Here is a 19,555-nt window from a genome sequence, read left to right on the forward strand (position 1 = left end):
CCACATATGATATTTACCATTTCCTTTTTCTATTTGTCGAAATACCATTTCCTTATTGGATTGGGAAGGACAAATCTGAGTTACCAAACTACCGTTATAACGGTTCTCTAGTAGGGGTAAAAGTGACATTATTTATTTTTCGTTATTCGGCAGTCTGGTGTCTAATTTGAAAGCGAGTCTTCCTACTATCCCCAGCTTACAAAAGGACATGTGTTCATCTAAACATCTTCATATTTTAAAATATATAATTTCAGTTTTCAGAAAAAGAAATTCTGATTACTTGTTTACCTTCTATTACATTTGTTATGCATTTCTTTTAATGGGGGTAAAATTGGTAAAACAGGCACATACTAGTTTTTTTTTCCCTTCTTTACAAGGGTTGACAAAACCTTAAGAAAATCCTTGGTTCGGAGCAATTGCTTATTTAGGCAAGTTTTTGAGTTCGAGTCTTAATATTCGTGTAGTATGTGTAAGTTTAGTATATTATCACCCCTCTCAAAAGTCCTAAAATAATAATAACCTTAGGAAAATTCAAAATACCTCACTAAAACATAAATAATACACGTCCATTAGCTAGCTTTGATAATCTTGATAATCTTGATGTCATCGTAAGCGTAGCTATAAGCCTGAGGGCACTGGCTCTCGAATATCTGAGAGTAGTTTACTACTAATTATTAATTTACGTAATGAAAAATCTCAAAGCTATATTAACTATTTTTTTATATACAAATAATATTAGGAGATGAGGGAAATGAAGAACTCCGGGTGCAAAGGAAAACAATCTTAATTAACCACTTAAACTACAATCTCATTTACTACATAAGAACAAGTTGTATGCAATGAGATATACAAAAAATTTATAAAGCCTGCAATATACGAAGGTGAGATAATGATTGTCATGTAAACCCGAAAAATCAAACTCTAAAATCAAACCAATATGAAAGTCAGACGCAAAGAAAATAAGACAAATTGAAGGTCGCTTTCATCCTCTATGGGTATACAACTGTAAGAGCTAGAGGATCAAGTTGCCCAGCACTATGATCTGTCTTGTCACCAAGATTCAGTAAATGCTTTGAAAATTAAAACACCAAGTTAAAAATTTTAATTCCCATTCCAAATTAAAAAGTTGTGGATGCTACATATGAATAATTTTTTGTGGTGATTTTCGTTGTGCCGAGTAGCTTACTAATCCACTTATTATAATATCAGTGGATAACTAATTTATAGAGTAAAAAAAACACGTGTTATAATATGTGTGAGTTTATAACACATGTAAGCTAACAAAGATTAATTGTTTGTCAACCACGATTCTAATATTTCAATCTCCAAACTTTTTTCTTCGACATTTTTCTCAAACAGTAAAAGTCGGCAAGCTCTCATTCGACCCCTTGTGTTTTACCTTTTCTTTTCCCAGCCATTGAAGACACTAGCCTACAAACTATCTTACTTTATATCTAAGCCCATCTCTTCCAAACCAACCCAACCCAGCTATTACAGTTGGAAACTGAAACTGAAAACTTTGTCAACAATGTACAACCATAAACTATCAGAGTCAGAAAAATAAAAATAAAAACTTGGTTACTGAGAGAAAAAAAGGTGGGAGAAACAACAACTCATAATTATTGTCAAGCTTTTTGACTAATGTACTCCTCCAGAAATTTTTTTTAAAAAAAAGTAGAGGAAGTATATGCATATTTTTAAAGACTTCCTCTACTATTTTAAGAGAAGTTGTGTTGTATCAAAAGGGATTTTTTTAAGAAAAGAATGAAAGAAAGAGATAAAAATGCTTTTCAATGACAATTTTCATGTGCTTCAAGTCAAACACCTACAATTTTTCTCTTGCCAATGTAACTTTCTGTCACCCAAAAACTATAGAATTTAAAAATAAGTACGAAAGTGAAAACCAAGTAATAATGAAACTAAAATTACGAGAGAAAAATATTTGAAACTCCTAGACACCCGACATCCATGATAATTTCATTGAACTTCTTCTATTTCCACCCATATGGATAAAGGTTGGAAATCCGTAGACATCACAGGAGGAGAAAAAGGCACAAGTGATATTACAGTTTTTGACCGTTATTGAAGATTGAGTTGAGACAAAAGTAGAAAAACCCATAATATCTTTTTGGGTTAAAAAAGTAAAAAATTTCGTCTGTTATAATTTGTAAAAGACTGACGACCCCAAGCTTTCCCGGTTCAACGCTCGCAGAAACAGTCGACGGCATGGATTTGACGGAGCTGAGAAAGGCGGTGAAGGAAGCGGAGCTCGTCGACGCCCACGCGCACAACATCGTCGCCATTGACTCTGCCTTACCCTTCATTAGTGGCTTCTCTGAAGCCAACGGCGACGCCTTATCCTACGCACCCCATTCCCTCTCCTTCAAGGTATGCGCACTGCTCTCTCTCCAGTCTCCGCCTCCCTTCAACGCTTCCCTGCTATCTTACGCCTCTAGGCGCGGTCAAACTCAAGTCAACGACACTGAATTATCCGTTGATTATGATCGTATCTATCTGATGTTCTGTTTTGTCAAATCGAGATGCTGAACTTTTGTTATGTGCCAAACACTGCGTTTTGTCTTGCAGAGAAATTTGAAGGATGTTGCCGAGCTCTATGGGTGTGAGAAGACCTTGCATGGAGTTGAAGTACATCGCAGACTCGCCGGATTGCAGTCGATTAGCTCCACTTGCTTCAGAGCTGCAGGAATCTCCGCCATTCTCATTGATGATGGGTTGAGATTGGACAAAAAGCATGAGATAGATTGGCATAAGAATTTTGCACCTGTTGTTGGAAGAATTTTGAGAATTGAACATCTGGCTGAGGAGATTCTTAATGAAGTGAGTGAGACACCTTATGCATCTTCATTTTTCTTTTTCTTGATGATGAGTGTTTGATGCTTTCAGCTAGTTTTTTAATTTTTTAATTTTAAATGTTTATCTGTGTTTACAGTTTATCAGGCATTTTTGTTGTTGGGTTGTAATTATAAGTATTATGGATGATATCATTAGTTATTTTGATTGACTGAGCAACAAACACATAGTAATTATTTGTTCTTGCCATTTTCTGTTCCTTTTAGGAATTGCCCGTTGGATCTTCTTGGACATTGGATTTTTTCACCGAAATATTTGTTGGAAAGTTGAAGTCATATCCTTTTAGTTAGCTGTGGGATATTTATGTCACTTTGTCATCTACTGGTGTAAAAATGTAACTCCCTGATTTTGTTGAATTCCTTATCAACTATGCTACAGTTGGTGATAAGATTTTTGGCTTGAAAAGCATAGCTGCATACCGCAGCGGCCTGGAAATTAATACAAATGTCACTAAGAAGGATGCTGAGGAAGGTCTAGCTGAGGTTTTACATGGTGAGTATCACATTTGGATGGGGTTTTTTTTTTTCTCTATGTTAACCACAAGGTATACTGATTAGTCTATCTCTCCAGCTGCAAAGCCTGTTCGCATATCAAATAAAAGTTTTATCGACTATGTCTTCATTCGTAGTTTGGAGGTTGCTCTACTTTTTGACTTGCCGATGCAGATACATACAGGGTAATTGGAAGTTTTAAATTTCTCAAAATTGTTTTGCATTATACTTTGATTGATTGCTGATACTTATAGAAAGGAACTGAAAACTTAGAATTTGTTATCTCCGTTTGAAGGAATGTTTCTGAAGGTTATGTCAGGAAATTAATTAAATTTCATGTTGATTTCTATATGAATAATGTAATGTATAAGTTCTAGGAATCACAAAACAGATTCTATTATTCCCTGTCCTTTTTGAAGTAGAATAGAAAAGTACTTCAATCCTTATGATATACTACGATTGTTCAAAATTATGTTGTCTGTTTATTAATAATTGATATTCTTTACTTGTAACTAGTTTTGGCGACAAAGATTTGGATATGCGGCTATCCAATCCTCTTCATCTTCGGGATGTGCTTGAGGACAAGAGATTTTCTAAATGCCGTATAGTTCTTTTACATGCATCCTACCCATTTTCAAAAGAAGCATCATATCTAGCCTCCATTTATCCCCAGGTAAAATTTTGTAGTTCTCAGTGAGTTTCATTTTTCTGCACATTCGGTATAACCTTGCTGGTCGCAAACATTTTCACTTACAGGTGTACCTTGACTTTGGTTTGGCTGTACCTAAGCTCAGTGTCCATGGGATGATATCTTCAGTCAAAGAACTTTTGGAGCTAGCTCCAATTAAGAAGGTAAGAACTCATGAAGCCTAAGCCTAGAATAAATTAAGGAACTGTGCATTATAATTCTAAGAACACATAGAGTGGTTTTTCACTATCATACAATATCTTGCTATGACGAGCTTATGGAGTAAATACAATACTTTTGGTAAACTCTAACAATGGTATATGTACTTTTTCTTGTCAATAAACTCCATTGAAGCAGTCTAGTTATTAGGACATTCTTCCAGGATCTGACTGAAAGTATCTCTTTGTCTTGTTTATACATTCATCTTAAGCTCTCTGAAAATTCGGCAGAAGGGTCCTGGTACTGAGAAGAAAAATGAAAAGATGTTTCCTGTGCGTGTGCATGCCCATGTACATGTGTGCTCCCCATCCCCCTAAATAAATAAATGCATTAATAAAACATTGGGTGTTGAACATAATTTATTCGCAGGTGATGTTCAGCACTGATGGCTACGCGTTTCCTGAAACTTTCTATTTAGGTTTGTTAAACTTTCTACTCAGGTTTGTTATAATAATATTATAAACTGTATATGTAGAGATATTTTGTGCAGGTAATCACTTCAAGTGCCCCTTCATCTTTGACAGGTGCAAAAAAAGCACGTGAAGTTGTATTTTCTGTCCTATGTGATGCTTGTGCTGATGGTGATCTCTCAATTCCTGAAGCTATTGAGGCTGCTAAAGACATCTTTTCACAAAATGCAATTCAGTTTTACAAGATTAATTATTCTGTCAAATCCTCTGGGTCAGAGAATCGTGTATCTCCTAACTTTGTGAAAGTGAATGGTAATGACTCAGAAGATGATGTCTTATTTGTTCGTGTTATCTGGTCTGATGCTTCCGGACAACAAAGATGTCGTGTGAGTTTTTTTCCTTTTGGTTTAAGTTTTAAAATTGATGAGTACTTTTGTTTTTATATTCTTGTGAGAGAGTGTAAGGATACACACACACACACACATATACTCACGCATGGCACGGTATCCATATTCTAGAGCACAATAGCATACCAAACGTACAACCATGACTTCGTATGTTTTATCCATGGTATTTGATATATTCAATTTGTGTAATGAAAGATACAACCTGTGCAACTAGTTATCCCTTCTTGGTTGAAGCAAGCTTGTACAGTAAATGATTGTACAAAACCAGTGGCTATTGATTTTTCATAGAATGGCATACTTATGTTCTTTTATAATGGGGAAGTTATCCCACTAAACAATTTCTAGTTTTTGTGGGTGACTTCTTGAATTTGCATAGGATAAGGACTATTTTTTAATTTTTATTTCTTTTGTCCCATTTGTTGTCCATCTTTTCAGGTTGTTCCTAAAAATAGATTCAATTATGTTGTCACAAAAAATGGCATTGGTTTGACTTTTGCTTCTATGGGAATGACTTCATTCACTGATGGTCCGGCTGATGAGACTAATTTGACTGGAGTGGGTGAGATCAGACTCATGCCTGATTTATCGACTAAATGGAGAATCCCATGGTACTGAATAGCTCTGCTGAGGTTTCAAATAAATATTTACACTACATATGTCTTCTTAAGTAACAATGTATTTATCTTAGTATAGTATAACTGAAATGATATGTGTAGCTTATTAGACTTTTTCTTATAGGAGCTTATTATTTTTCATTACACATTAAGTTAAAACCTCTCTTTTTTTTTCTTTGTAGTTTGTTATGATTGCATGCAGTAGTTGGTGATATACTATGTACTACTACACTCTTTTTGATAAAATAGAAAAATCTATGCATGCATACACACAGCCTCACACAAGTATGTCCTTGCATAATCACATCTGTTAAGATACTATCACTTACACAAACTATTTGTAGCCATAGACATGATTTAATAAATAATAATATTTTCCGACTTATATATGCTTCTGTATCAGGTAAAATCTGGCACAGGTGAAAATATTTATTGCCACTAATTTATTTAATACCAATATTTTTCTCAACAGGGTAAAACAAGAGGAAATGGTTTTGGCTGACATGCACCTAAAACCAGGTGAAGCATGGGAATACTGCCCAAGAGAGGCCTTACGCAGGGTTTCAAAAATTTTGAAAGATGAATTTAACTTGGTATGTTGAATAGTTTGTGTCTGACATATGGATAACTCTGGTAATTAACTTTAATGCTATTTCTGTCTCCGGCCCTTGAGAAAGGAGGCTTAAGGGTGGGTAATCCAGAAAAAGAATGAGGGTCTTCTAAATGATAGAATTTTCTTTTTTCTTTCTTTCCAATTCATGCAAATTGATAGACTGCTGTTACTTAGGAGATCTTGATTTTAGATGTTTGCAATGTGAGCTATTAAATTTATGTTTACATTGTAGGTGGACTGCTTGTTTCCATGAATAAGTTTCATATGTTTTCTATCTCACTAAAAGAATTTAAAAAAAAACCTTTAATGCTATTTGTCCAGGTAATGAATGCAGGCTTTGAAAATGAGTTTTTTATCTTGAAAGGTATACTAAGGTATGGGATACTTCTGTCTCTAGGTAAATTTGTAATTGAACATTTTAGAAGCATGGTGATAATTTGGAATACAAATGAAAAACTTGTGCAGGGACGGGAAGGAAGAATTGGTGCCATTTGACTCAGCACCCTACTGCTCCACATCATCATATGATGCTGCTTCCTATTTATTTCATGAAGTTATTCCTGCTCTCCATTCCTTGAATATTACCGTTGAACAGGTGCAGAAGAAAACTCATGATATCTTTGCTGCTTGTTTTTGTATTTTGTAGGAGGAACTTTTCCATATAATACCATGCTTACTGATATTTTATATGAAAGTTTTTCTTTTCTTTTCAAATTTCAATAAAATTCAACAGATGGTGTAGTGACATAAAATATAGCACTCTAGGCCATCCTTTGTTTAAGAGTGCCCCCTCCCAAATGATTATGCAATTCAAGTATCACCAGCTTCTGTACTATTTACATTGTACAAACTGTAGTTACATGCAGAATCTGGAAAAGGACAATTTGAGATGGCGCTGGGGCACACAGCTTGTATGCATGCTGCTGACAACTTGATTTATACCCGTGAAGTTATTAGGGCGATTACAAGGAAGCATGGGCTGTTGGCAACTTTTATGCCAAAGTAGGTTCCTAATTTTTCCCCACGTATGCTAGATGCTTATTTCATTGCAAAAAGAAGTTTAAAATTGACCCAAAAGAATTTTTGGATTTTAGAATTTTGTGCGAAGGTGAATTCTGGCCTATGGAGACTCAATGTTTAACTTGGCTGAACGTTGCTTCTTACCTGACAGCTGATGAGCTGTAGGTCTGTAGAAATTTTTGTCCTTCAATGTCCATATTACTCTACATAACTTTGTGGTCTCTTGGACAGGTATGCTCTAGATGAAATTGGCTCTGGAGCCCATGTGCATATCAGTTTGTGGCAGAATGGACAAAATGTATTTATGGGATCTGGTGGATCCTCTCGGCATGGAATGTCCAAGGTTGGGGAGGAATTCTTGGCAGGGGTTTTACATCATCTCCCTGCAATTTTGGCATTTACAGCACCAATTCCAAATAGGTGCTCCTATTTATCCCTGAATTATTATACTTATCGTTGTTCTTGCGAGCAACTGTTTCACCATATTGTTATGCAATTGAGTAGGAAATAGCATAGCTGAGACTGCCTTCTCATACTTTTTATTTCGCTTGAAAAATGCTTGGATTGGTCTATCCTCTCTTATTTTCAACCATTATCGATGTGTAGTTATGACCGGATACAGCCTAACACATGGAGTGGAGCATACAAGTGCTGGGGAAAAGAAAACAGAGAAGCTCCACTAAGAACTGCGTGCCCACCTGGAATTCAACATGGTTTGGTGAGCAACTTTGAGATCAAATCATTTGATGGGTGTGCAAATCCACACTTAGGCTTGGCTGCAATACTTGCTGCTGGCATTGATGGTCTTAGGAATCATCTTTCTCTCCCAGAACCTATTGGTAAGATTACACGATAATCCTTGATGTTTTAATTTCTTTTCATTCTCTGTCTACTATTTGAAGCAAAATTTTCCATAGAGGTTATGGTCTTTTTCTTTTCAAGAATGTTAGATACTGTGGTCTAACATCTTAGTAATATTTCTTCATTGAACAGATACAAATCCTTCTAGCCTTGACGCAGAACTACAAAGGTTGCCAAAATCACTTTCTGAATCTTTAGAAGCTCTAAAGGAAGACAATGTCTTCACAGATTTAATTGGTGAAAAGCTATTGGTCGCCATAAAGGGGATCCGCAAGGTACATTTTGGATGTAATTTTTTAAATGCTGACCTATTAAATGATTTCAACCATTACAAAATGTCCTCGAAAACATTAGCATGCCCTTTCATTGAAATGGTTATAATGATGCTTTTCACAATTTGTTTTGTTTGCAGGCGGAGATCGATTACTACTCAAGACACAAAGATGCATACAAGCAACTTATATACCGCTACTGAGTTTATTGTCTTCTGATCATTCTGCCTTCAGTGTGGCTCTGTTCGTGTACTTGCTTGAGATGCCTTCCACGTTACGTAAATAAATTAAGAATAATGTAAGCAAAGAAGCGAAATAATTTTCCTTGTGAAATAATAGGAGCAATGAAATAACCGTCCATGACCAATGTGGTCTAGTCCATTGGAAAAGGGCATTGACTTGCAAAGAGTTTCAGGTTCGAATTCCTGTGATACATTGATAGTGTGTCTGTGAGAAATCCACTTCTTCAAAATATTATTGATCATAAGTACTTCCATTATCCCTAAATACGGCTTACAGTATATGTGGCTACAGTACAGTTGAGTAATTCCCATAAAATGCGAATCCTTATATCAAGCTAGTCCGACTTAAGCAAATTTTGGAAAAATCGTGTGCATTGCCAGAGTATCTAAACATTGACTTGTAGTATAAGTTACATAATTCTTTTGTGAAACAATAACAATCAATGGAGAACTTGGTGACAGAGAGAGGGAGACACTAACAATTTCTGGCAACATAAGAAAAGCTTAGAGGAAGTCATACACCGTTTTTAAAGAACTTGTGTTATATCAAAGGGTAATGCTAGGCTTGTGTTTGTGGGTTCTACCTCTATTAGAGAAGTGGTACACAATGTGGTATAAAAATGTGGTAAGCCTAATATTTTTCTATATCAAAAGGTTGACTCAGTCAGGCCCATAGTCGGACCCGTATACTGCCAATGCCATAGATAGAAAACTAACCAAAAGTCTGCCATATGAGTGGGCCACTTATTGTATGACTAGGGTTTTTTGGTTTTCCTATCCATACCAGGGAAACCCTAGCAAAAGCATCGCATCTCTTGGTTTCTTCTTACCTCTTAGCGTGCTATATATTCTGTTGCTTCCTGATCTTTTGAGTTCTAGCTCTAAGGGTTAATTTGAAGGCTTTTTTTGACTTGGTGGTTGGTTGGAGGTCTTTCGGTGGCTAGAGAAAGTTGTTCAAGGAACATGGTAAATCCGAGATTGATATGAATATATATGTATTTGAATTTTATGATTGCCGTTTTGGTTGCTCTTTGTTTCTTCTTAATTTTTACATGTATATAATTGTGGACAAAACTTTACAGGAAGCTTATCATGATCATCGAATCCCAGAGCTTCCAACTGAAATCATATTCTCGCATATACTCCCACGGTTACCAGCAGAGGATCTGATGATGCGGTGCAGGTGGGTATGCAAGTCTTGGCCCTCCCTCATCCGCAGTCCTTCCTTTGTCGCAGCCTTCTTGAACTTTCGCTGCAGGGACACCACTCACTTCCTTTTCAAATAAAATAACCACTACTTCTCGTCAAAAATAGAGCAACAAGGGAATGCTCCAACACCCGTCGCCGAACTTCCATACCTGACTCAGTGCAAAGCTGTCAAAGGGAGTTTTCATGATGAGAAAACTGTGCATGGCTTGGTTTGTGCATCCACTTGGTTATTTGGCCCTGTTTTCATACTTAACCCTACCACTCGAGAGTCTATCGATCGAACTTCCCCATACCGATGTACTTATAGAAACACAAGGATCGTCCATGGTCAAGGCATCCGCTAACTATAACTTTGGGTTCACTCCACTCACAAACGAGTATAAGGTTCTCCAGTTCATCTGTGTTGATCCCAGGCCTAGGGACTTAGAAAATGGGATTTTGAGTTGAACATATTCACAATAGGTACGGATTCTTCGTGGAGGCCATTGCAGGTGCACCAACATAGCCACCTTCTTTCTGATATAGCGCGTGGGATAAGAAATGATGGAGTGTACATCAATGGGGCCGTACATTGGATCCATAAGAAGCAGAAAGTGATAGTGGTATTTGACGCTAGAGAGGAGACATTCAGATTGGTGCCGCTGCCCCAAGATTATGCTCAAGTGTTGGATGATTATGATGATTATGAAAGTGATGCTGATTGTTATCCCCGAGGAAGTGCACGTGTAGTTGAGGTGGGGGGATGTGTGGGTGTGTTTGTTGACAAGTCGGACAGGATCGTGTTATGGATTTCGAAGGACTATCAAAATCATGTGTGGATTAAGCAGACTGTTAGCTTGATGCCCACAGACAAACGGTACCTTAGTGGTGGGTGCTCAGTTAGAGCTTTGGGTACAATTCACACAGGTGAGCTAGCATTCGTGCGCTATTTTTTTGGATTTACACCGGGATATAACAATGGTCCACCCCAATTGCATCTTTATGATATGAAAACCAAACGATTTAGAATACTTGATTTTGTTTTTCTTGATAGTGTTACGAGAAATGATCAGGAAGATAGTGGATCAATTAGGTTAATTTCTAGTTATGAAGATAGCATTGTCCCCTTGACATGAGTTTTAACGATGAAGTTATATTATATAGATATTGCTAGCTATAGATGTAATATTTCACCATCATCTATTACCAAATACATGGATTAATTCTCGTTTTTCCCACACCACAGAATACTATATATGTGTGTGTGTTTATTCTCTAAAGATATATAAGCGGTGATGAGGTTGTGGGGTGATATATATATATATATATATATCTAAAAGAATCATTCATCTTTACCATTATCAAACAAATACAATTACATGACAATAATGAATCCTCTTATATAACTATATTATATGTAGCAAAGTGACTGGACTGGACAGAAGAAGGAGATTTATTTTGGTTACTATTTCTTTTAAAAGATAAATAAACAAAATGTCACAATATACAAGATAAATAAATAAACAAATGGTCTCAATATCCAAGATAAATAACAAAAGGTCTTAATATACAAAATTATTCAGTTGGGTGTCACACGTAAGTCCTTCAGGTTCGAGGTTGTGGGTATGTCCTGGCGCTGATGGTGAGAGTAGCCAATCTACCTCCTAAACTTTTGCCAACCAGAAATCTAAATCTAAATCTAATTCTAAAATCCATCCCAAGGCAAGTCAACTAACTAACTATCTATCTATCTGGATCTGGAGGAATATATATACACATCCTTATAACTTATCCAATCAGCCTTGCAATTGCATGCTAACGGTTCAACAGAAAGAAATCATCCCTGAAAAATGAAAAAAAACACCACAACTCAATCCAATTCTAAACTCCCGTGAGTGCACAAGCCCCCCTGAATATTGAATATTCATCTCTCTGAAATCATTAACAACAATTAATCATTTCAAATATTCCCCCGAGTTCCGAGTCAACTCAGCAGCCCTACAGTACCCACGCATTAATGCGACTTGCATTAATGCGACTTGCGTGCGACGTGACACTCATAGCCACAAACCCCAACATGAAGTGGGACATCTATTGCGACAGGCTCCAACCCGGGCTCTTCTACGGACTCTTCTTCAACTACAATCCCACAGGCCTCAGGCTGGCATCGACCTCGCTGCGTCCGTTGTCATTAAAATCTTCGAACCAGACAAGTGTGAGTTTCAAATTACCCATGCTCAGTGCTTACGTCCCCTATGATGTGGCCAAAGAAATCTCAGATGACAACACCACAGCTCTGGCGTTCAGGTTCGGGCTCATGATTTCGGTTCACTGTAGCTATAGGGCTCACTGAGGAACAAGAGAACTCCTGAATCTATTTCCACGCACTACTTTTGCAACCAGATCCAAGTCCGAGTTTTCTCAAATGATACTGATAATAATAATAATAATAATAACAATAGTCATATTAATGAGGCAGGGAGTTTGAGAGTGACAACGGATCATCAAGCAACCGCATGCGGGACACCAATATGGAGATCCAAACACAGGATGTAGAATACTTTGAACATTTATCAATTTATTTTTATATTTTGTTTTTGAGAGATGCGTGTCTTGTAAATTTGTTGGAGGAATGTTGATACATATAAGAGTGATGATTGAAGCCCCGGGGGCCCACTCTTCAAGTTAAGATATAGATTAATTTGTTTTGTTTTAGGTAATTAATTCTAGATACTTTCATTAGTTTTATAACCTTTTTTTTGCCAATAAATGATAGAAGTTTTATTCCTCAAAGAAAACATTAAAATCAGTTTCCAGTGTTGGAAGCAGCCAAATGGGAGGCAATAAGCGATCCCATACACATTCTAGGTAATTTCATTAATTTTATATATGTATTGTCTCTCTTTCATCATTGGTAATGCAAGTATGGATGCAAAACTAACTAGCTATCAGTTTAGTAGTATTTCTCTTTTCAATATTGAAAGAAGTTCAAGTTCGAAACGAAAAAGTAATGCAAGTGGATGATGGGTTAATATGATCTAGTTGTATTGATATATGCTGCGGTGGAATTACTGTTTGGGCGTGAAAGATCTTTGTCAATGCTACCACTTCCATTTAATTGGCTGGTTGTGAATGCTCCCATTGTATCAAATATCAACCAGACAACCAAGGAGCTGGCTCTAGAGCGCCTCTAGCCTCTTGCAGTGAGAAGAGCCACCTTTGTTAATCGTGAGCTGCTTTCAAGTATAGGTTATATGTAGAGTCTCTCTCTCTCTCTCTCTCTCTCTCTCTCTCTCTCTCGCGTTGATATGATGATCCATCTTTGGTTTTGTAGGGTGCCGTTTCGCTGACCGGGCAGCTGAATAACTACAGGTGGTATCAAAATGAAGTGGTGAGTATGGTGGGAAGAGCTAAAGCCAATGCCATATTATCTGGAGCCATTCACCTTCTAAGTGCAGGGACCAGTGATTTCATTCAAAACTATCACATGAATGAATCCCCTTCTTAGAGTCTACTCACCTGAACAATTCTCAGACATTCTCATGAGCTGCATATATTTTGTTTTCATCGAAATTCTATTTTCGATTTTGGACTTATACCGAATTTTTTTAAATTATATATCTCAATTGCGTACCGCGGTCGCGCGGGTCGGTGGATGATGATTTCAGTCACATTGACGACCGATATAAGATCAACGGCTTGCTGTTGGGTAGGTGCCACCGTAGACCTTGTGAGGAACCTAGAGAAACGATGCGATTATACCACAAAGCAGAAGAAGCTAAATAAAAACTTCACGTCCTGTTCGTAGAATTTTGTTAATTTATAGAAACTACTATATATCTTCATATCTAAATATTTATCCTTGTGAAATAATAGCAGCATTGTAACGACCCGGATCACTTGCATCCTTCCAAAACCAAGTTAACCGAACTAATCGTGACACTGCCTAAATTCTAGAACCATATAAAAATCTGGCGCAGCACAAGAATCTAAAGCAAATCGAATTGAAAAACCAAGAACCAAATCTTCTACATACAAATAAAAATGGCATATAAAATGTGCTTGTTGCTGCCCATCTTTCTTTGTTTGGTGGCTGATGGCGATGGGCATGACATTCATGTAGTTTCCCACAACCACCACCACAGGCCAAAGTTCGCTCCCGGTGCTTGGAAGCATGCTCATGCCACATTCTATGAAGGGGGCTCTGGAACCTTTGGTATGAATATATAATTTGCTTCTTCTATTTTTCTAGACATTCACTGCCTCACATCTTCCGGAAAAAAAAATCGTTTTGTTTACATGTGACCACCTGGCTATGAGTTCAAACCCTCATCCCCAATTTTTATTTTTTTTAAGATCGACCATGTAAAAATTAAAATTCATAGTTTTTACGTATAAACTATCTCTATCATATTTACGTATCACATTGTGGATCACATCTTTATTCTCTAAGAAAAAGGAAACCCACATCTCTAGTCTCTATTTAGATGTAACCATATTTACCAATCAGATTATAAACTTCATCTATAAAAGATATGACCCATTTACAAGTGAATCAAGCCTATATAATAGAGATTAAAGATCCAGTCTATAATGTGGTATACTCTAATTTCTTGGTGTAACACACCAAATTCCATATATGATCTCAATTAGGATATACTACTTATTCTCCAAAAATCAAATCATTATCAAGACTAATGATTTTGATGAATAATGCAGGGGGAGCTTGTGGATACGAGGACGTGGTACAAGAAGGATATGGCCTAGAAACAGCAGCATTAAGCGAGGCATTGTTCAACAAAGGGCAGGGATGCGGATCATGCTACGAGATCAAATGCGTGGACGACCCTAAGTGGTGCAAGCCAGGGCAGCTAACTCTCATGGTCACCGGTACCAACAATTGCCCGCCAAACTGGAACCAAGCAAGTGACAATGGAGGATGGTGCAATCCTCCGCGCGAGCATTTTGACATAGCCAAGCCTGCCTTCGCCAAAATTGCCGAGTACAAGGCTGGCATTGTTCCTATCATGTACCGCAGGTAAATGTACTTACATTCTTTTTTACTACTCCTCCTTGGTAAATAAAAATATGAAGAAGAAAAAAATTGTGGGAGGAAGAATGAATATGATCTGTGGCCTTAAAACCATGGAAAAATTTATGAAAACAAAAAAAGGATGGAAAAATTAAGGGGAATGTTGAGATATAGAAGCATGAAAAAATATCAGGGTCGGTTATGAGATTTTGGGGTGTAAATAGAACTACTACAAATAAGACCTATATCTTTTATTCCAACTGAAAATGCTTTATAATCCAACTCTCACCTATGAAATGAGACAGAAAGTAATGGCAATGTCAAGATAATAGAATGTTTTGAATCAAATTTAATTAGGGTTTAATGTAAATATAACGATTTGAATAATTTGCAGAGTCCCATGCATGAAGAAAGGAGGTATAAAGTTCACAATAACTGGGAACCCATATTTCAACCAAGTGCTGGTGTGGAATGTGGGAGGAGCTGGGGAAGTGACAAGCTTGCAAGTGAAGGGCAACAAGAACCTCAAATGGACAGCAATGAAGCGGCTGTGGGGTCAGAAGTGGGAGACCGACGCCAAGATGGTCGGTGAGTCGTTGACCTTTCGAGTCAGAGGGAGCGATGGAAGATACTCAACGTCATGGCATGTTGCCCCCAACAATTGGCAGTTTGGGCAGACCTTCGAAGGCAAGAATTTCAAGTAGACAAAACTTGCTGGTTTCTTCTTGACCCCTCATGGTTGAGTATGTAAAAATTGTACATATGCTTGCTGGCTATCCATTATAGGAATTTTATATTTTTTGGGTGAATTTCCTCTTTCATTTTTTGAAGAAAAAAATTGTAACATATTTACCCCTCATCATGTAAAGAGAGTTAATGAAGTAGTTCTTATAGAGATTCCTCTCATGTATAATATGGGGACTTTAACTATACGTGTGCATTCAACTCATGACTTGACATCTATCCAAACCTATAACTTTGGTTAACTATTTGTTTTTAAATCTTTTGAAGTATTTAAAACTGAAAATTAAAATAATAATTTTAAAAAAAAATTATATTTAAAAAAGCTTTCTCCTTCTCTCTCCCTTTGTCCCGAACCACCCCAACCCAGAGGCCCTATTTTCTTTAGCCACCTCCCTCAGCAGCCCGGCCACCATTCTCTCCCTCTCCTCGTTCACCCTCAGTAATCAGAAAGATTAAATGGAAAAGGAAAAAAGACATGTCTGTCAGTGTCACAGTTTCTAATTTACTCGTAGTTTCGTCATTGTCATCTCTTGTTCGTCACTGTCGTCGCCTGTCCAACTTCAGATGTGGAATATCCTTTAGATTTGGGCCGTTGAAGTGCTTGGAATTTGTAGATTCTTGGCATCTTGAAACCATCCTTGCCCTCTCTCATTTCCCACTGGGGGGAGAGAAGGGGGAGGGAGAGGAGACGTATACTTTTTTTCTTTGTTTTTAAATATTATTTGTTATTATTTTGTTTTATTTTTTAGTTTTAAATACTTTAAAAGATTTAAAAATAAATAGTTAACCAAGTTATAGGTATGGACATATATATGTTAAGTCATGGGTTGGGTGATGAGAGTACACATCTGATTAAAGTGGTGAGCAAAAATGCTCTCATATAATATGTATATGAGACTCACTATTATTACTAAAAAAAGACTTTATAAGGACACTTTCATAAAATACGAATATAAGTTGAGAGTTGAGAACAAAGTCGACCCTAAAATTTTGGGAGCTCGAGACAATCTATTCTACATATTTCATATCAAAGAAATCTTACACCTAAAAGGATTTTTTTTTCTTTCTCTATGTTCCAAGTTTTGTGACATTTGAGTGAATTTTTTAATCCAACCCTTTTGATTTGGGCTAGGACACTTTACTTGAGATTAGTTTTATTTTTATTTCAGATTCAACTTCCGGCAGTGGATTATTTTTATTTTGAAGTTTTTTTATATTCCGTGGTACATGTAGATTGCGGCTTGGAGATTTGCCATGGGTTGCATTGATGCGCTTTATTTGCCATGGTGTATCGTTAGCCTTCGTTTTCAAAGTTTGTATAGACAATATGAATAGAAAAAATTATTAAAAGTCCATAAGGCCTCACTAATGATTATATAAGTTTTCGTTCACCAAAAGAGCAAACCAATTTAACTTAAATTTGGCTTGTTATGATATGTGAATAGTGAAGATTCATTAATAACAAATGGTTGGGTGGACAAGAGTGCATCTAAGTATGGTCTAATTTTCTTCTTAAAGAAGTTTTTAAGACAAGATTTTAACGAGGCATAGAAAGGATCACCGAATAAGAGTGGGACTTATAAAAGATAGAGGTGTGGCCTTTAAAGTCTGCGTTTGTTTCTGTTTAGCTGCTTCTTGGCCTTAGCCCCCAATCTACCGAAACAAAAAAAGGTAGCTAAAAAATGAATGTTTCAGATTATAAGCCCTATATATAGCTAGCAATGGCATTTGAAAGAGAGGTCGAGAGGTAAAGTATGTTCACCTCCTCCTATCACTAGTGGCACAAATCAACTTCCAACTAATTAAACCGAAATAACCGCTACAATAATATGTTAAATCTTGTACTATATATACTCAACCCATGCCAGAAATTAACATCTGAAAAAAAAGAAATACTGAGAAACAAAAATATATACCAATTAATTAATGGCCATGCCAATGTCGTCACTGAGTGCAAAAGCCATGACAATGAAGACATTGCAAGCCCTCTTGGGGTCATTGCTGCTCTTTCTTCTTCTGCTACCTGACCATGTCCAAGTCTTTGCTGCTAACCGTGTACTTCTTGGCGCCGAGGAGGAGCACGATGAGGCTGGTCCAAGGTTCAAGCCCAGCCCTTGGAAGCGTGCTCATGCCACATTCTATGAAGGAGGCTCCGGAACCTTTGGTATGAATTAATGATCAATCCTCTTAAGCGATCCAGATCTACTTGTATATATCGTATTTATGTTCAAAAAGATGTCATTATAGGCTTCCATTTAACTATATATTCCCAATACAAACTCTCTCTATATATATATATATATATAGCTTCTATTAAGGGAAATCCTGGTAGGGTCCACCACATATTGTTTTTCAATTATCCGAACCTTCTAATTTTTAGATATTCCCTTAATAACTCAAGGTATAACTCCATATCAAATAGAGCATTTTTTTTATTTTTTATTTATAAAATCATGGTTATGCATATGAATACATGTCAAGTGTTGAGAAGAGTGGTGATGATATATTTTGAGTTAAAGTGCCGTGCAAGAATATTTCCCATATGAAACTCATTTTCCTATCTAATTTGAGATTCTTTCCATGACACATGGCTTATTGGTTGCTTGCTTCTGTATTAGGACATAAATTCCATTAATTAGAATATTTACAATATTTGTGCGACTAATTTATGGAATGTTTTTTTAATCAACATCCTAGGTGGAGCTTGTGGTTACCATGACGTTGTTAAAGAAGGCTATGGCCTAGAAACCGTAGCATTAAGCGATGCATTGTTTAACAAAGGACAGTCATGTGGTTCATGTTTTGAAATCAAATGTGTAGACTCGCCTCAATGGTGCAAACCCGGGCAGCCAGTTCTCGCAGTCACAGCAACAAACCACTGCCCACCAAATTGGAATCAGCCTAGTGACGATGGAGGATGGTGCAATCCTCCACGCGAGCATTTCGACATAGCCAAGCCTGTCTTCCTCAATATTGTTGCCCAGCACAAGGCCGGCATCGTGCCGGTAGAATACCGAAGAGTTCCATGCAAGAAGAAAGGAGGAATTAGGTTTACAATAACTGGGAACCCTTATTTCAATGAAGTATTGGTTTGGAATGCGGCTGGCTCTGGGGATGTGACAAGTGTGGAAGTGAAGGGTGGGAAGCTTCAATGGACGCCGCTGGAGCGAATGTGGGGTCAGAGGTGGGTCACTGGTGCTAAGCTTTCTGGCGAGGCACTGACATTTAGGGTTGGAGAGAGTGATGGAAGAACCATAACCTCTGTGAATGTTGCCCCCAAGAATTGGCAGTTTGGCCAGACCTACGAAGGCAAGAACTTCGCCTAGCTTGGAAAAGAAACATGTCATGAGTTCTAATGCTTTCGACGGATGTCAATGAAGAAAGTTTTGATGTTTTTTTGCTATATTTTCTTTTACATACAATTCAGTGATTTCAGTTTGTTAGTTGTGAAATTAAATAAATACGAAGGGTAACGAAGACCAGCTTGGTATCATTTTTACTGTTTTATTTATTCATAGTTAAAGAAGTGAAAAGAGAGATGATAGAGTTGAGAACTCGATGAGAGATAATACAGAAAGGTGTCAAAGGTTAATGGCTACGGGCGCCAAGTTAAAAGGTTAAGCAGGTCAAGGGCCACGACCAGCTCAAATGGACAATGATGAGTCGGATGTGGGCGTCAGCTGTGGCTTACCGGCGCCAAGTTGGTTGGCGAGTCACTGACCTTCCGCGTCAAAGCAAGTGATAAGAGACTCTACCTCATGTCAAGTTGGAAAGAACTGGCATTTTGGCTATTATAAGTTATTATAGAACAATTCTTGCCGTTAAAGTTGCTCAAATCCCAACAACCATATAGGCATATGAGGTCCATTTCGGATGTGGTTTA

The 19,555-nt window shown here is 37.2% G+C and overlaps 4 protein-coding genes across 4 annotated transcripts; all 4 read left to right on the top strand.

The window, feature by feature from the left end:
* Positions 1 to 2,083: 2,083 nt before the first annotated feature.
* Positions 2,084 to 8,973, top strand: LOC117633742 (protein fluG). The gene is made up of 18 exons (XM_034367481.1): positions 2,084 to 2,388; positions 2,587 to 2,838; positions 3,078 to 3,145; positions 3,248 to 3,363; positions 3,442 to 3,547; positions 3,879 to 4,035; positions 4,119 to 4,214; positions 4,639 to 4,687; positions 4,794 to 5,065; positions 5,522 to 5,694; positions 6,173 to 6,293; positions 6,635 to 6,687; positions 6,779 to 6,908; positions 7,170 to 7,315; positions 7,565 to 7,753; positions 7,940 to 8,172; positions 8,327 to 8,469; positions 8,607 to 8,973. Exons 1-18 carry the CDS (start codon positions 2,227 to 2,229, stop codon positions 8,667 to 8,669), a joined length of 2,529 nt encoding a protein of 842 aa, XP_034223372.1. The 5' UTR covers positions 2,084 to 2,226; the 3' UTR covers positions 8,670 to 8,973.
* Positions 8,974 to 9,368: 395 nt separating this feature from the next.
* LOC117635412 lies at positions 9,369 to 11,032 on the top strand. The gene is made up of 3 exons (XM_034369738.1): positions 9,369 to 9,674; positions 9,791 to 9,979; positions 10,337 to 11,032. Exons 1-3 carry the CDS (start codon positions 9,672 to 9,674, stop codon positions 11,030 to 11,032), a joined length of 888 nt encoding a protein of 295 aa, XP_034225629.1. The 5' UTR covers positions 9,369 to 9,671.
* Positions 11,033 to 13,870: 2,838 nt separating this feature from the next.
* LOC117633743 (expansin-A9-like) lies at positions 13,871 to 15,877 on the top strand. Its single transcript, XM_034367482.1, has 3 exons — positions 13,871 to 14,112; positions 14,616 to 14,934; positions 15,323 to 15,877. Exons 1-3 carry the CDS (start codon positions 13,941 to 13,943, stop codon positions 15,630 to 15,632), a joined length of 801 nt encoding a protein of 266 aa, XP_034223373.1. The 5' UTR covers positions 13,871 to 13,940; the 3' UTR covers positions 15,633 to 15,877.
* Positions 15,878 to 17,554: 1,677 nt separating this feature from the next.
* On the top strand, positions 17,555 to 19,226 carry LOC117633709 (expansin-A9-like). Its single transcript, XM_034367430.1, has 2 exons — positions 17,555 to 17,836; positions 18,370 to 19,226. The coding sequence occupies exons 1-2, from the start codon at positions 17,599 to 17,601 to the stop codon at positions 18,996 to 18,998; spliced, it is 867 nt and encodes a 288-aa protein (XP_034223321.1). The 5' UTR covers positions 17,555 to 17,598; the 3' UTR covers positions 18,999 to 19,226.
* The last annotated feature ends 329 nt before the right edge of the window (positions 19,227 to 19,555 follow it).

Source organism: Prunus dulcis, chromosome 7 (assembly GCF_902201215.1).
Source record: "Prunus dulcis chromosome 7, ALMONDv2, whole genome shotgun sequence".
Lineage (NCBI taxonomy): Eukaryota > Viridiplantae > Streptophyta > Magnoliopsida > Rosales > Rosaceae > Prunus > Prunus dulcis.

Bases quoted from the DNA above. Each gene is read 5' to 3' on its own strand.
- LOC117633742 (XM_034367481.1), top strand. From the start codon at position 2,227: ATGGATTTGACGGAGCTGAGAAAGGCGGTGAAGGAAGCGGAGCTCGTC. The intron at 3,364-3,441 runs GTGAGTATCACA...CTATCTCTCCAG, and splicing joins TCTAGCTGAGGTTTTACATG to CTGCAAAGCCTGTTCGCATA. The intron at 6,688-6,778 runs GTATGGGATACT...AAACTTGTGCAG, and splicing joins ATCTTGAAAGGTATACTAAG to GGACGGGAAGGAAGAATTGG.
- LOC117635412 (XM_034369738.1), top strand. The intron at 9,980-10,336 runs TTCCTTTTCAAA...TCCCAGGCCTAG, and splicing joins GCTGCAGGGACACCACTCAC to GGACTTAGAAAATGGGATTT.
- LOC117633743 (XM_034367482.1), top strand. From the start codon at position 13,941: ATGGCATATAAAATGTGCTTGTTGCTGCCCATCTTTCTTTGTTTGGTG. The intron at 14,113-14,615 runs GTATGAATATAT...TGAATAATGCAG, and splicing joins AGGGGGCTCTGGAACCTTTG to GGGGAGCTTGTGGATACGAG. The intron at 14,935-15,322 runs GTAAATGTACTT...AATAATTTGCAG, and splicing joins GTTCCTATCATGTACCGCAG to AGTCCCATGCATGAAGAAAG.
- LOC117633709 (XM_034367430.1), top strand. From the start codon at position 17,599: ATGGCCATGCCAATGTCGTCACTGAGTGCAAAAGCCATGACAATGAAG. The intron at 17,837-18,369 runs GTATGAATTAAT...TCAACATCCTAG, and splicing joins AGGAGGCTCCGGAACCTTTG to GTGGAGCTTGTGGTTACCAT.